Source organism: Salvelinus fontinalis, chromosome 38 (genome assembly GCF_029448725.1).
Source record: "Salvelinus fontinalis isolate EN_2023a chromosome 38, ASM2944872v1, whole genome shotgun sequence".
NCBI lineage: Eukaryota > Metazoa > Chordata > Actinopteri > Salmoniformes > Salmonidae > Salvelinus > Salvelinus fontinalis.
Window position 1 is genome coordinate 30,728,165 of NC_074702.1, and position 13,200 is coordinate 30,741,364.

At 42.0% G+C, this 13,200-nt stretch overlaps 1 protein-coding gene across 1 annotated transcript in view; it reads right to left on the reverse strand.

The window, feature by feature from the left end:
• The window catches only part of LOC129837204 (eukaryotic translation initiation factor 3 subunit E), a 42,917-nt gene that overhangs the window by 6,562 nt on the left and 23,155 nt on the right, over positions 1-13,200 (reverse strand). The window contains exons 9-10 of the mRNA XM_055903180.1: positions 12,568-12,669; positions 760-869 (exon numbers count right to left, since the gene is read on the reverse strand). Of these exons, the coding sequence (XP_055759155.1) occupies positions 760-869; positions 12,568-12,669 (212 nt within the window). The remainder of the gene's footprint in view (positions 1-759; positions 870-12,567; positions 12,670-13,200) is intronic.

Genomic DNA, 13,200 nt, shown 5'->3' on the forward strand with positions numbered 1-13,200 from the left:
GACTGGGCCTTAGATGCGCCTAATCTGTATAGCTATACATTTGTTATTTTCTAGAATTGATGCAAAAGAGGCAGCCAAATCCTTAATTGTGGACCATTACCCCCCCCCTAATACTCACCATAATTAGCATTGACTAAATGTATTGTTTTGGTGACTGTCCAAGTTAAATTTATTGTAGTGGATGTAACAAGGCTTGGGAAAGAGAGAACTTCAGAACCCTCTGAACACCAGCCACCCGGACGACTCCGAAGTGGAGCTACGCTGTTCCTCTCTCCCCCGCATCAGCAGCTGGCAAAATCTAAAGCCGTCAAAGCCCATCTAAACCCTGACCTCTCCCCGAGAGAAACCTGTCCCTGGTTTGGTCTCTCACTGAGGTGGTCTTTAAAAGTTTAGTGAGCAGAACAACCAGGAAGCAGTTAAAGCTCCCATTGACTAATCCCTAAAATGTGTATGTGGAGATGTGAGTGTATTTGACTGGGGAAAGGGGCAATAAACGCTTATCTGTGGGGGGCATTCCTGTAATCACTGCACATATCCACCCTCTTCCTGCAGCTGGTCTGCTTAGCAAGCTCATTGGCTGGTGACAGACTGTCATGACCTTCCTGTGTACTTTAGCTAGTCTGAGCTGGCCACTGTAGTGCATGGTGCACATCTTAGCATTTGGACAGTGATGGCGAACGGTCTAGCAAAGACTGATCTCTTGCAAGGTCCTTCCTGTCAGTTCCCCAACTGGTGCTTTGCATCACTCCCTGGTCTCACCTGATGCTGATGCACTGGTGGATCCTGCAGAAAGTCTCAAAGATGAACAGACGGGCATTCTCAATGAAGTCCTCCAGGCAAGCCACCAGGAAGAAGTCATTCACAAGCACCTGGAAGAGATGGTGGGAAATAAAAGTTAAGTAATACAAATATTGTAGTGATTATTTGCCTCTGTGTATGCATTTCTATAAAAGACCACTGCATGGTTTAAGGAAAGTAAAACAGTTAAATGAACGTTAAGCTTTTTCGTTAACTCATTAGCGCAATCAAGATTGGATTCTGACTGAGTGGCCCTGGAGAGCCATAAAAGTGCAGCAGTAACAGGTTTCCCCCTTGCAGTCCTTACTTGGGATTGAGGCCCCGATTAAAATGTGGGGAAACCCAATTCACTGCCAAATTAAAATAGAGCAGAAGAAAGGATTATTTATATTTTTCTTCATACATGCAGAGTAAAGGGGGGTGGAGGTCTTGCTCTAACCACATTTAAGTTACCAAGCGATTTACTTTGGCAAAAGCCTCAAAAGGAGAAAACCCCCATCTGCAAAAAAGTACTCCCAGGCCACTCGGGGTGCTCCAAAATCGACCACAAATCTTTTAATTCAGCTGCCTCCACATGAAACGGGAGACAAGAATGGAGCCAGCCACTGACCACAGTGGCTGTGACTTATCACTGTTCATCTGTGCCCAGGGGTGCAGGGTCAACTGTGCAGTGCGGGAGAAACCAATTTACACACCACCACACTCTCAGGGGTTCTACAGCCACCATAGGGGCAAGAACACCCTCTGCCCAACATTAGAACACATGGGCTAGCTACACTGACAGATGGGCTACAGCAAAATTGAAAAGTTTACACCGCCATAAAAGAGCATTAAGACAGCTCTACTTAAAGTGTTCATGACCCCATTGTGCACTCAAATGTTGGGTCAAAAGGCTTTACATTCCTTTGTGGTTATTACTGCGTTCCTACTCGAGTACTAGGTTCACGTCACAGACCTCAGTTTTCAAAAGTTCTCCAAGAACTCACAACTCTTTGTATGCTTAGAGAGCTGTTTGCACCCTCTATTTCTGCTTGAAGAAAACCCAATTACATGGCGCTATCAGGCAACACCACATTTCAGCAACGACAACGCTTATCTAGGCATGATAAACTTTGAACCGCTAAGTGTCCTAATCAGTGCCATCTGGGATTCAGCCCAAGATCCTCAAACAAGTTTTGAAAGGGCTAGAAGTGACCTTTTATGCGCAATCTGATGAGCTAAACTTGGTAGGCTTTCCCCCCTGCTTTCTTCAACATGCAAAAGTTGCCAACATCTGACAGCGATTCCAGCTGGGGGGGGGGGGGACCTGCAAGGAGACAAACACAGGCGCTTACTTACATGACAGGGGGTGCATTCAAATAAGACTGGATTTCCCACTTCCTTTCAAATCAATTTCTACTCACTGTTGAAGGTTGCCGTGAAGACATGGGAGTTGGAAAACACTGATATCTGACTATTACAGCAATCAGTAAATAGTTGGGTATCACCCAGACTAATGTAACCCTTTTGTTCTCTCCTCGATGACTCCAAACTGATGCATTACACATGCTCATCAAGACGAAGGCCCATCCCCAATGGAATATCTTTCTACCTCTCAACCATCACTCCACAAAATTGAATGAGGTTTTTTCGTGGCGTGTGTCAATCTGCAAAATCCCCTTGCCTTTATTGCTTTCAAATGAGCCCATTTTGTGAAAATGTTTGCAGACCCATCACACTTAAGGTGCAGCAGCTTAACTGTTGCACAACCACCCACCCCGACAGACAGGCGGTCCTGTGTGTGAACGGAGCGCGCTCCGATTTACCCTTTGGCGTGTACGATCACATATGTGATAATTGTTGAGTGGTCCCTGCAGCGAACCACGGCAAAAACGTGATCGGGACAGTAGCAACTGAATGTATGATGCAACAAACGCCTAAAGAGCATTGTCTGAAAAGCATCTAAACATTGTTTTGCACCGATGGGAAATAAAGGTCTTCAACCGTATACCTCAATTTCACCTTTATTGTAAAATATATGTTTATTATTTAACAAGGCAAGTTAAAGTTAACAAATTCTTATTAACAATAAGATAAATGCGAACTTCATGATCCAAACTCATTCCAAAATGTTTGGTTACCTTTATTTAACTAGGCAAGTCAGTTAAGAACAAATTATTTTGTACAATGACGGCCTAGGAACAATGGTTAACTTCTAAGGTAGGGTGCAGCATTTGGAATTTTGGATGAAATGCATGCCCAATTTAAACTGGGGGCCCAGAAGGTTTGATATGCATATAACTGGTAGATTTGGATAGAAAACACTCCAAAGTTTCCAAAACTGTTAAAATACTGTCTGTGAGTATAACAGAACTGATTTGGCAGGCGAAATGGTTTTGTAGTTTTCTATTCAATGCCATTACAGTATCCATTGACTTAGGACTCAAATTGCAGTTTCTATGCCTTCCACTAGATGTCAAGTCTTCAGAAATTGTTTCAGGCTTGTATTCTGAAAAATGAGGAAGTAAGAGCAGTCTGAATGAGTGGACCCTAAAGTGTCACACAGCTTTTTCATGAGTGCCTTTCTTGTTTACCTTTAAAATTGACGACGTTAGTGTCCTGTTGAAATATTATCGATTATTTAGGCTAAAAACAACTTGAGGTTTGAATATTGTTTAACATGTTTCTATGAACTTTATGGATACAATTTAGATGTTTTGTCTGCCTGTTTCGACTGCGTTTTAGCCTGTGGATTACTGAAGAAAACGCGAACAAAACTGAGGTTTTTGGATATAAAGAGACTTTATCGAACAAAAGGAACATTTATTGAGTAAATGAATGTCTGCTGAGTCCAACCATATGAAGATCAAAGGTAAGGGATTCATTTTCTCTATTTCTGACTTGTGTAACTCTTCTACTTGGCTGGTTACTGTTTGTAATGATTTGTCTAGTGGGCTATGTTCTCAAATAATCGTACGGTATGCTTCCGCCGTAAAGCATTTTTTAAATCTGACACTGTGGTTGGATTCACAAGAAGTTCATCTTTAAACCTATGTAAAATATGTTTTGTTTTCTGAATTTTTATAAGGAATATTTCTGTATTTGAATTTGGCGCCCAGCAGTTTCACTGGCTGTTGAAGAGGTGGGACGCTAACGTCTCACGTACCCAAGAGAGATTAACTGCCTTGTTCAGGGGCAGAACGACACATTTTTACTTTGTCAGCTCTGGGATTCGATCCAGCAACCTTTTGATTACTGGCCCAACGCTTTAACCACAAGGCTACCTGCCGCCCCATAAATCAGTCTAAATACCAGACTTCACTGACAAAAAAAACAACAACTTTAGTTTGCGACCTAACAGAGTTTAAAAATGTACCATATCTCTGGTGGAGCACAAGGGAGAAATGTAATATGGTTTGGAAATGAGATGCATGTCAGCTAGCTAACAGCATCTAAATACTTTGATGTCAAATATGAACAAATATGGCTGCCAAACGCAAACTCCCTAATCACATTCACTATAAGACAAACAAAGACAAAGATGGCTGCGCCCTTTGCTTGAAAAATAGGAACTTAGTTTGGTCACTTTTTAACATATTACAAATCTGTGATGTACTTGTTACAGTGTATACAAGAACCGAAGCACATGACTTGACAAGTCGTTGACCTATTTTGGCAAATCACAAAGCAAATAGATCACCCCATATACAAGCCTACTGCCAAGGCTAACTGTAGCACAAAAGCTAGACAGGGATGAAACCATTTTAGTGGTGGGGGGGTCATTTCATTTGTGGGGGGTTTCAAGTCCATGGGGGAAGGATCCAGGGGGGATATGATGCAGGAAATATTACTACGACCGGGGATGTATGAATACAATTGGGGGCAAACAGAAGTTTATAAGCCAAATTAAAACGCCTGGAAAAGGAGATTGAGCTGGCAACCCTGAAGTACCATAGTTAAAATCTGTTACCTCGTTCAAAACAACTGGGAAACCAGTCTCTCCGACTGGGAGAATGTTGCGCAAAAAAACGGAATGCATGATTTGTCACCAGTACTTGAAAATGTGAACAAAACATTAGACTCCATACATACAGTATGCTAGAAGAAACGACAACATGATATACAGAAAATAAGGCACTTTGATAGGAACGCACATGTCCAAAGTTATTATTTATAAGGAAAACAGTGAAGGCAATTCATGGACCAGCCAGAAAATGTGTCAGGGGAAAAAAGTTTGGCCTGGTCTTTTTTACCCCTTCTCCTCAATTGGTAGTTAGTCTTGTCTGCAGGGGAGTTGCAGTGAAGGTCGAGAGCCATGCGTCCTCCGAAAAACGACCCTGCCAAGCCACACTGCTTCTTGACAAACTGCTCGCTTAACCCAGCCGCACCAATGTGTAGGAGGAAACGCTGTCACGCTGGCGACCGTGTCATCTTGCAGGCGCCCTGCCCGCCACAAGGAGTAGCCAGAGCGCGATGGGACGAGGAAAATCCAGCTGGGCCCTACCCTAGCTTAACGACACTGGGCCAATTGTGCACCACCTCATGGGTCTCCCAGTCACAGCCCGGCTGAGACTGCCTGGAATTGAACCCGGTTCTGTAGTGATGCCTCAAGCACTGCGCTACTCGGGAGGACCGTGCAAGGCCTGTTCTAACTAGAGATGCGCAAGGTCTTGATACTTGACTTGGGGAAACACTGGGGAAGTGCTTGGGCTCTCGAAGAGAAGTCATCTGGCTCAGTAAAGCCTCAAACACAAATTGTAACAGTGAAATGGGCTACTTATGTGAACTCATTAACACACTTCAAGTCAAACTGTTAGAAAATAATTTGAAATTGACAAGTTGAAACATAGCCTATAGATAATTAGCAGGCAGCGCAAGTTAACTGTCCTGTTGTATGAGACATCACTTTTTGGTACAGTGAGTGCATTGACATCATGCGCATAACATTTTTTTATTAAATAAAAAATTAGTAATAAAAAAAAAAAACAGGGCGACCATTGGAGATAGTCTTGTGCGAAAAGATTAAGGTATGTCTGTGCTGGGCCTGCTCTGAGAAGACTGACAGGACACTACTCCCAAGACAATGCTGCTAAAGCACCCCGAGGAGAACTGGTCTCCAACCTGAGTAGTAACACAGAGCAGCATCTGCTCCAACCACATGGAGTCTCTGTAAACAAGACCCCAAGCAGGGAAGTCGAGACCAACCTACAGGGCTCTTCAAAGTGCACGAGTGTTCAACAAGCTTGGTGATTGAGGGCGCGTAAGGTCTTTTCTGAAATGGGATACAGTTACAATATTGTTGGTAGTATGTCGTTTAGCGACTGCTGCCACCCCCCGCTGAGGCATTTGCACAGGAAAGATCAGTTTGAGGCAGTGCTTTGGATACTTTGTCAGAGCACAGATTAGGCAGATAAAAACTAGCAAATAAAATGAATCTTCACAAATTAGTTTAGTTATAGGTTCCTCATTCGTTAAGAAAGACTGGGGGAGCTAGAGGCTCTTTATATTAGTTTAAAAATAGATTAGGATGAAATGGGAGCTTCAGTAAACCGCTGACATAATTTACTTCTGTGAGAGCCATTTGATCAGGCCAGATGTTTTTCATTCAGAGCGTTTATTGTCAAGAAGCAAAGATGAAGGGGGCCAAATAGCCCAAAGTTCAGCCTTTATTTCTCAGCAGGTCCAAATTATCAAATCATTTGGGAAATCTCAATTATACTCATGTATGCAAAGAATGAAGCTGGGAGATTGGGTTTCAGAGAATATACCCAGGGCACTGCACCAATTAGCACACCTGGTTAGTCTCTAAACCTGATTCCTGTCCAGTGATTGGGTCTCCAGAACCTGTCCAGCCCATCATCAGTAAATTAAAGAACCACAAATGTACCCTAAATGACAGATGACAAATGTAGGCACAATTAAACATCTGACCTATGTTAGAAGTAGATGAAACAAACCGCAAGTTGTAAATATGTTCACAGGGACATTGTCTGCACTCAAACCTAGGAAATCTTAATACCAATGTTGTATTACTAGTTCATATACTAGTGTTATTTTACAGCATTTCAATCTGAGTGGATTAGTCTTCCACCTAAACTCTTGATGATTCTGAACTGAGTGATACGTTTGACAGAACTACTCCCAGAAATTCCCTGAAAGGGCAGCTAGCTTCTGATTCAAATAACCATTGGTGCTTTTTCCTTATTTGGCCACAGTTGTCCAACTCAATCTCATCATACTAAGAAATATTATATCTTAAGGATACATTTTTTTTGCCTAAAATATCATACCCAAATCTAACTGCCTGTAGCTCAGGCCCTGAAGCAAGGAAATGCATTTTCTTGGTACCATTTGAAAGGAAACACTTTGAAGTTTGTGGAAATGTGAAAGGAATGAAGAAAAATGTAACATTAGATCTGGTAAAAGACAAGGGGGAAAAAAACATGTATTTTTTTCAGCCATCATCTTTGAAATGAAAAGAGAAATGCCATAATGCATGATTCCAGCCCAGGTGCAATTTAGATGTTGGCCACTAGATGGCAGCAGTGTGAGAGAAAAGTTTCAGACTGATCTAATGAACCATTGCATTTTTGTTCATAATGTCAAGATTGCCCAAATGTGCATAATTTGTTCATTAAATAACTTTCAAAACAGTGCACCATTTTCAAACAATAGCATGGTATCCCTTCACTGTAATAGCTACTGTAAATTGGACAGTGCAGTTAGATTTACAAAAATGAAGCTTTCTGCCAATATCCGATATGTCTACATCCTGGGAAATTCTCTTGTTACAACCTCATGCTAAATCGCAATTTGCCTATGTTAGCTCAACAGTCCCACAGGGGACCCACCAATCCTGAAGATAACTAAATGGAATATCTTCACGCATTAGCATGGACACTTATAGTAGTCGAGTTTTGCTACAAAAGGAGAGACTCAATTGCATAGAGCTTTTTGTCTACAAACTGCATCCTTTCTAAAATTGCTTTCACTACAACTGAAGCCTTCTGTAGATGCAAGGATCCATCTTTGTTTGTGTTCTACAACGTACATCAAATAAAAGTGAAATATTTTGAGCCGAAGGTCTTAAAAATCAGCCATGGTGGGAACAGATTAAGTAGAGCGTTTCAATCTTGCCATCCACATGTACTAGAGAAGTAATTCCTCTTGCCAAAGAGCCTTCCCTTGTACCTCAGAGTATTTTGCAGAACTAATCTACTCTTAACGCAGGCTTCAATTCCATTCAAGTCTGTGGCTAGTTAGCACAAATTAAACAGCCTTCCTGCAAATCTAATTACACTAAACAGAAATAAAACAACATGTAAAATGTCATGTTTCATAAGCTGAAAAAACATTCCATACAAACAAAAAGCTTCTCAAACTATGTGCACAATTTTTTTTACATCCCTGTTAGTGAACATCTCTTTTGCCACGATAATCCATCCAACTGACAGGTGTGGCATTTCAAGAAGATGATTAAACAGCATGATCATTACACAGGTGCACTTTTTCCTGAGGACAAGAAAAGGCCACTAAGATGTGCAGTTGTGCCACACAACACCACAGATGTCTCAAGTTGAGGAAGTGCGCACTTGGCATGCTGATTGCGGTAATGTCCACCAGAGCTGTTGCCAGAGAATGTAATGTTCATTTCTCTACCATAAGCCCCTCCAACCAGCCTCACAACCACGTGTAACCACGCAAGCCCAGGACCTCCACTTTCTCCACCTGTGGGATCGTCTGAGACTGGCCACCCAGACAGCTGATGAAACTGGAGTATTTCTGTCTGTAATAAAGCCCTTCTGTGGGGAAAAACACATTCTGATTGGCTGGGCAAGTGGGTGGGCCTATGCCTTCCCAGGCCCACCCATGGATGCACCCCTTCCCAGTCATGTGAAAGGCTTAGATAAGGGCCTAATGAAACTATTACAATTGCCTTATATGGAATGTAACTCAGTAAAATTGTTGCCTTTATATTTTTTTCCAGTATACACGCACACACAGAGCTTCCAAGTTGAGCTTGTGTCCGGGACACTACAATACAGTAGATGGTGTTGTGAACAATTGGTGTTATGCATTAGTTTCTGGTGGTGAGAGAGTTGACAGCACTACTAGCTAGCTAACCAGCCAACTTTTCACCTACATGGTATTTAATAATTTCTTGAAATAAACAAATGAACTTAAGACTTGTTTGGTTTTGTTAAGCTAACATGCTGACCACACCGCTCAAATCGCGTGCGCTGCAAAGTAAATGTACACATACATGTTATTCAAAGTCGGTTGCCAACCTCCATATAAAGTCCAAAGATGAAGCCTGAAGGAGGAGAGATGACTAGAAACAAACTCCCTTTACCCTTTAATCAACGTGCGCGTGATGGCGCATGCACACGCGGTCTGGTCAGCAGCTAACTTAAATCCAGTTCATTTCTAGCTAGCTATACCTAGTGGCAAATAACCAGCTACAGTAACATGAAAGAAGAACGCCATCAACCCTTATGGAAACTGTGTGTGTGATCATAAACCAGAGAATGGTATGCAGAGATGAAATAAGTCCACCACCTACTACAGTCTGCACTAGTGAAGAGTTACGCTAAAAAGCAGCAACCACCAGTAACCCGCCCACCATTCAATTTGACCTATCACAAAGTGGTGTGTTGGTGTAAGCCAGAGAGTCATTTTGTAAGTTTTGAAAGCGTCATCTTTGCAGTCCACCACGAGCCAATACCCCAGACGAACAGCTGGCTTCAAATACAATTTTGTGTCACACGCACCGAACAGGTGTAGACCTTACAGTGAAATGCATACTTACAACCCCTTAACCAACAATGCATTTAAGAAAATATCAACAAAACAAAGTAAGAGAAGAGTAACTAATTAAAGAGCAGCAGTAAATAATAGTGGGGCTATATACCAGGAGGTACCGGTACAGAGTCAATGTCAATGTGCGGGGGCAACGGTGGAGAGGTAATATGTACATGTAGGTAGAGTTATTTCAGTGACTATGCATAAATAGGGAGGGCAATGAAATTAGTCTGGGTAGCCATTTGATTAGCTCCTCAGGAGTCTCATGGCTTGGGGGTAGTAGCTATTTTAGGAGACTATTGTACCTAGACTTAATGACAATTACAACAATACTGAATGAACACTTATTTGAACTTAATATAATACATCAATAAAATCAATTTAGCCTCAAATAAATAATGAAACATGTTCAATTTGGTTTAAATAATGCAAAAACAAAGTGTTGGAGAAGTAAAAGTGCAATATGTGCCATGTAAGAAAGCTAACGTTTAAGTTCCTTGCTCAGAACATGAGAACATATGAAAGCTGGTGGTTCCTTTTAACATGAGGCTTCAATATTCCCAGGTAAGAAGTTTTAGGTTGTAGTTATTATTGGAATTATAGGACTATTTCTCTCTATACGATTTGTATTTCATATACCTTTGACTATTGGATGTTCTTATAGGCACTTTAGTATTGCCAGTGTAACCGTATAGCTTCCATCCCTCTCCTCGCGGCTACCTGGGCTCAAACCAGGAACACATTGACAACAGCCACCCTCAAAGCAGCGTTACCCATGCAGAGGAAGGGGAACAACTACTCCAAGTCTCAGAGCGAGTGACGTTTGACACGCTATTAGTGCGCACCCCGCTAACTAGCTAGCCATTTCACATCGGTTACACCAGCCTAACCTCGGGAATTGATAGGCTTGAAGTCATAAACAGCGCAATCCTTGAAGCACAGTGAAGAGCTGCTGGCAAAACGCACGAAAGTGCTGTTAGAATGAATGCTTACGAGCATGCTGGTGCCTACCATCGCTCAGTCAGACTGCTCTATCAAATCATAGACTTAATTATAACATAATAACACACAGAAATACGAGCCGTAGGTCATTAATATAGTCGAATCCGGAAACTATCATCTCGAAAACAAAACGTTTATTCTTTCAGTGAAATACGGAACGGTTCCATAATTTATCTAACGGGTGGCATGCATAAGTCTAAATATTCCTGTTACATTGCACAACCTTCAATGTTCTGCCATATTTACGTAAAATTCGGGCAAATTAGTTCACAATGAGCCAGGTGGCCCAAACTGTTGCATATACCCTGACACTGCGTGCAATGAACGCAAGAGAAGTGACAATTTCACCTGGATAACATTGCCTGCTAACCTGGATTTCTTTTAGCTAAATATGCAGGTTTAAAAATATATACTTCTGTGTATTGATTTTAAGAAAGGCATTGATGTTTATGGTTAGGTACACGGAGCAACGACAGTCCTGTTTCGCGAATGCGCACCGCATCGGTTACGAGTAATATCATCAACCATGTGTAGTTATAACTAGTGATTATGAATGATTGATTGTTTTTGATAAGATAAGTTTAATGCTAGCTAGCAACTTACCTTGGCTTCTTACTGTATTTGCGTAACAGGCGGGCTCCTCGTGAGGCAGGTGGTTAGAGCGTTGGACAAGTTAACCGTAAGGTTGCAAGATTGAATCCCTGAGCTGACAAGGTAAAAATCTGTCGTTCTGCCCCTGAACTAGGCAGTTAACCCACCACTCCTAGGCCGTCATTGAAAATAAGCATGTGTTCTTAACTGACTTGCCTAGTTAAATAAAGGTGTCAAAAATGTAATTACATTAATTTTAAATCAGCAAAAATCGGCAGCCAAAATTACCGATTTCCAATTGATATGAAAACGGCCCTAATTAATCGGCCATTCCGATTAATCGGTCGACCTCTAGTATGTAGACAGCTACGAAAAATACAGATTTACTCTCTAGGTAGATAGAGAATCTCATGATTAGCTGTAGACCACAACCTCAGGCGAGCAAAACCTCAAGAATTCCTTAGATATCGTGCACCAGCTGTTCACATATATGCATCGGCCTCTACCCCGCATCTCACCAGAGGCTGCTGTTCTGTCCTGCCGATGGAGTGTATAACCCGCCAGTATGTTCTTAATGTCACCGTTCAGCCACGACTCGGTGAAACTTAAGATATTACAGTTTTCAATGTCCTATTGGCTTTTAGCTCGTCCCATTTATTTTCCAGCGATTGAACAGTTAGCAGGACGGAAGGCAAGGGCAGATCAGCCACTCGTCGCCTGATCCTCACAACACACCAGATCTTTTTCTACGGCTTGTTATTACCTCGTTTTGTCACTGAGAATTTGGCCTAGATGGACGAAGGCATTGCTGGTAATGCAGCCTTTATTTTTAGCTGATGCACTACAGTTACTTCAATGGCAGTACACATCAAGCCATTACAAAGCAAAATGGAAATAAAGTATCACAACAACTGTCTATGACACATCTCTTAAATGAGTGTCTGAACATCCCTGCATAGACCTTTGCTTATAAAAGCTTTTACTGTTAACTACCAGGCTGATGGACAATTACAGGCCATCATAAAAATCTGGCCAGACCAATGAGTCATAGGGTTTCCCAGAGGACTTCTGTATCACCCAAGTGACCTACTGCAATTCTACCGTCGGCAATTATGTATGGCCCCATGTATTTAAAAAAAATAGTCAAGTCCAATGCTGTGAGAAAGGTCAGCCAATCTTGCATGATCCCTAATGGTGTTTCTTCTGTGCTAGCTACAAGGGAACGTTGGGAGGGCTGGTTGGCTAATCCAAATCACTCTGTAAACCAAGGAATATATAGAGTTCTGTTAAACTTTTAAAACCGAGGTCTGAAAAGGAGAAATTATTCACAATCTATTGCAAATTGATGGGTGGGTGCGTGCGGGGGGGGGGGGGGGGAGGTCTGCTGGGACTTACCGACTCACACTCCCTCAGTTTCTTCTGAGCGCTGTCAAAGTCAAAGTTCACATACAGGCACTCCACAAACTCTGTGATGGGATCTTTGTAGGTGTAGGACTCCTGGGAATGAAAAAAATAAGCATTTCTAACAATTTGCACATGCCTGTGTGTGCTCTCTTTTTTTCAGCAGTGGAAATAGCACAGGTTATCTCGACAGGCAAGGCGGCATGTCGCCAATCCACTACTAAAAATAAAAAAGCCAAATGTGGAGAAACATGGCTAACCAAATACTAGAATTTACAAGGCAGTGAATAAAAGCAGATTCAAAAAGTCCCCTAAACAGTTCCAAACCATGGTAGCGGGGAGAGACCCAAGAAGACCCAAAAGACAGAACAAACACAGAGCACATGTTTTAGTGATCACACAGAGCCCACCGAGACAGCGCTTATTTAGCTTTCAGAGCCATTGATCTCTGAAAAAGCTACCAATGTTGGGTTGGGGAAGAAATCGGCACTCTACAATCAGACCGTCTGCTGCCATTTATCAAATGTAATGGGTTCAAGACCTGTCTAGCCAGGACCAGATCTGATAGAGTATACTCTATCAGCCAAGGCCTTGCATTGCTCATAGATGTGTGGTTTCTCTGGACTT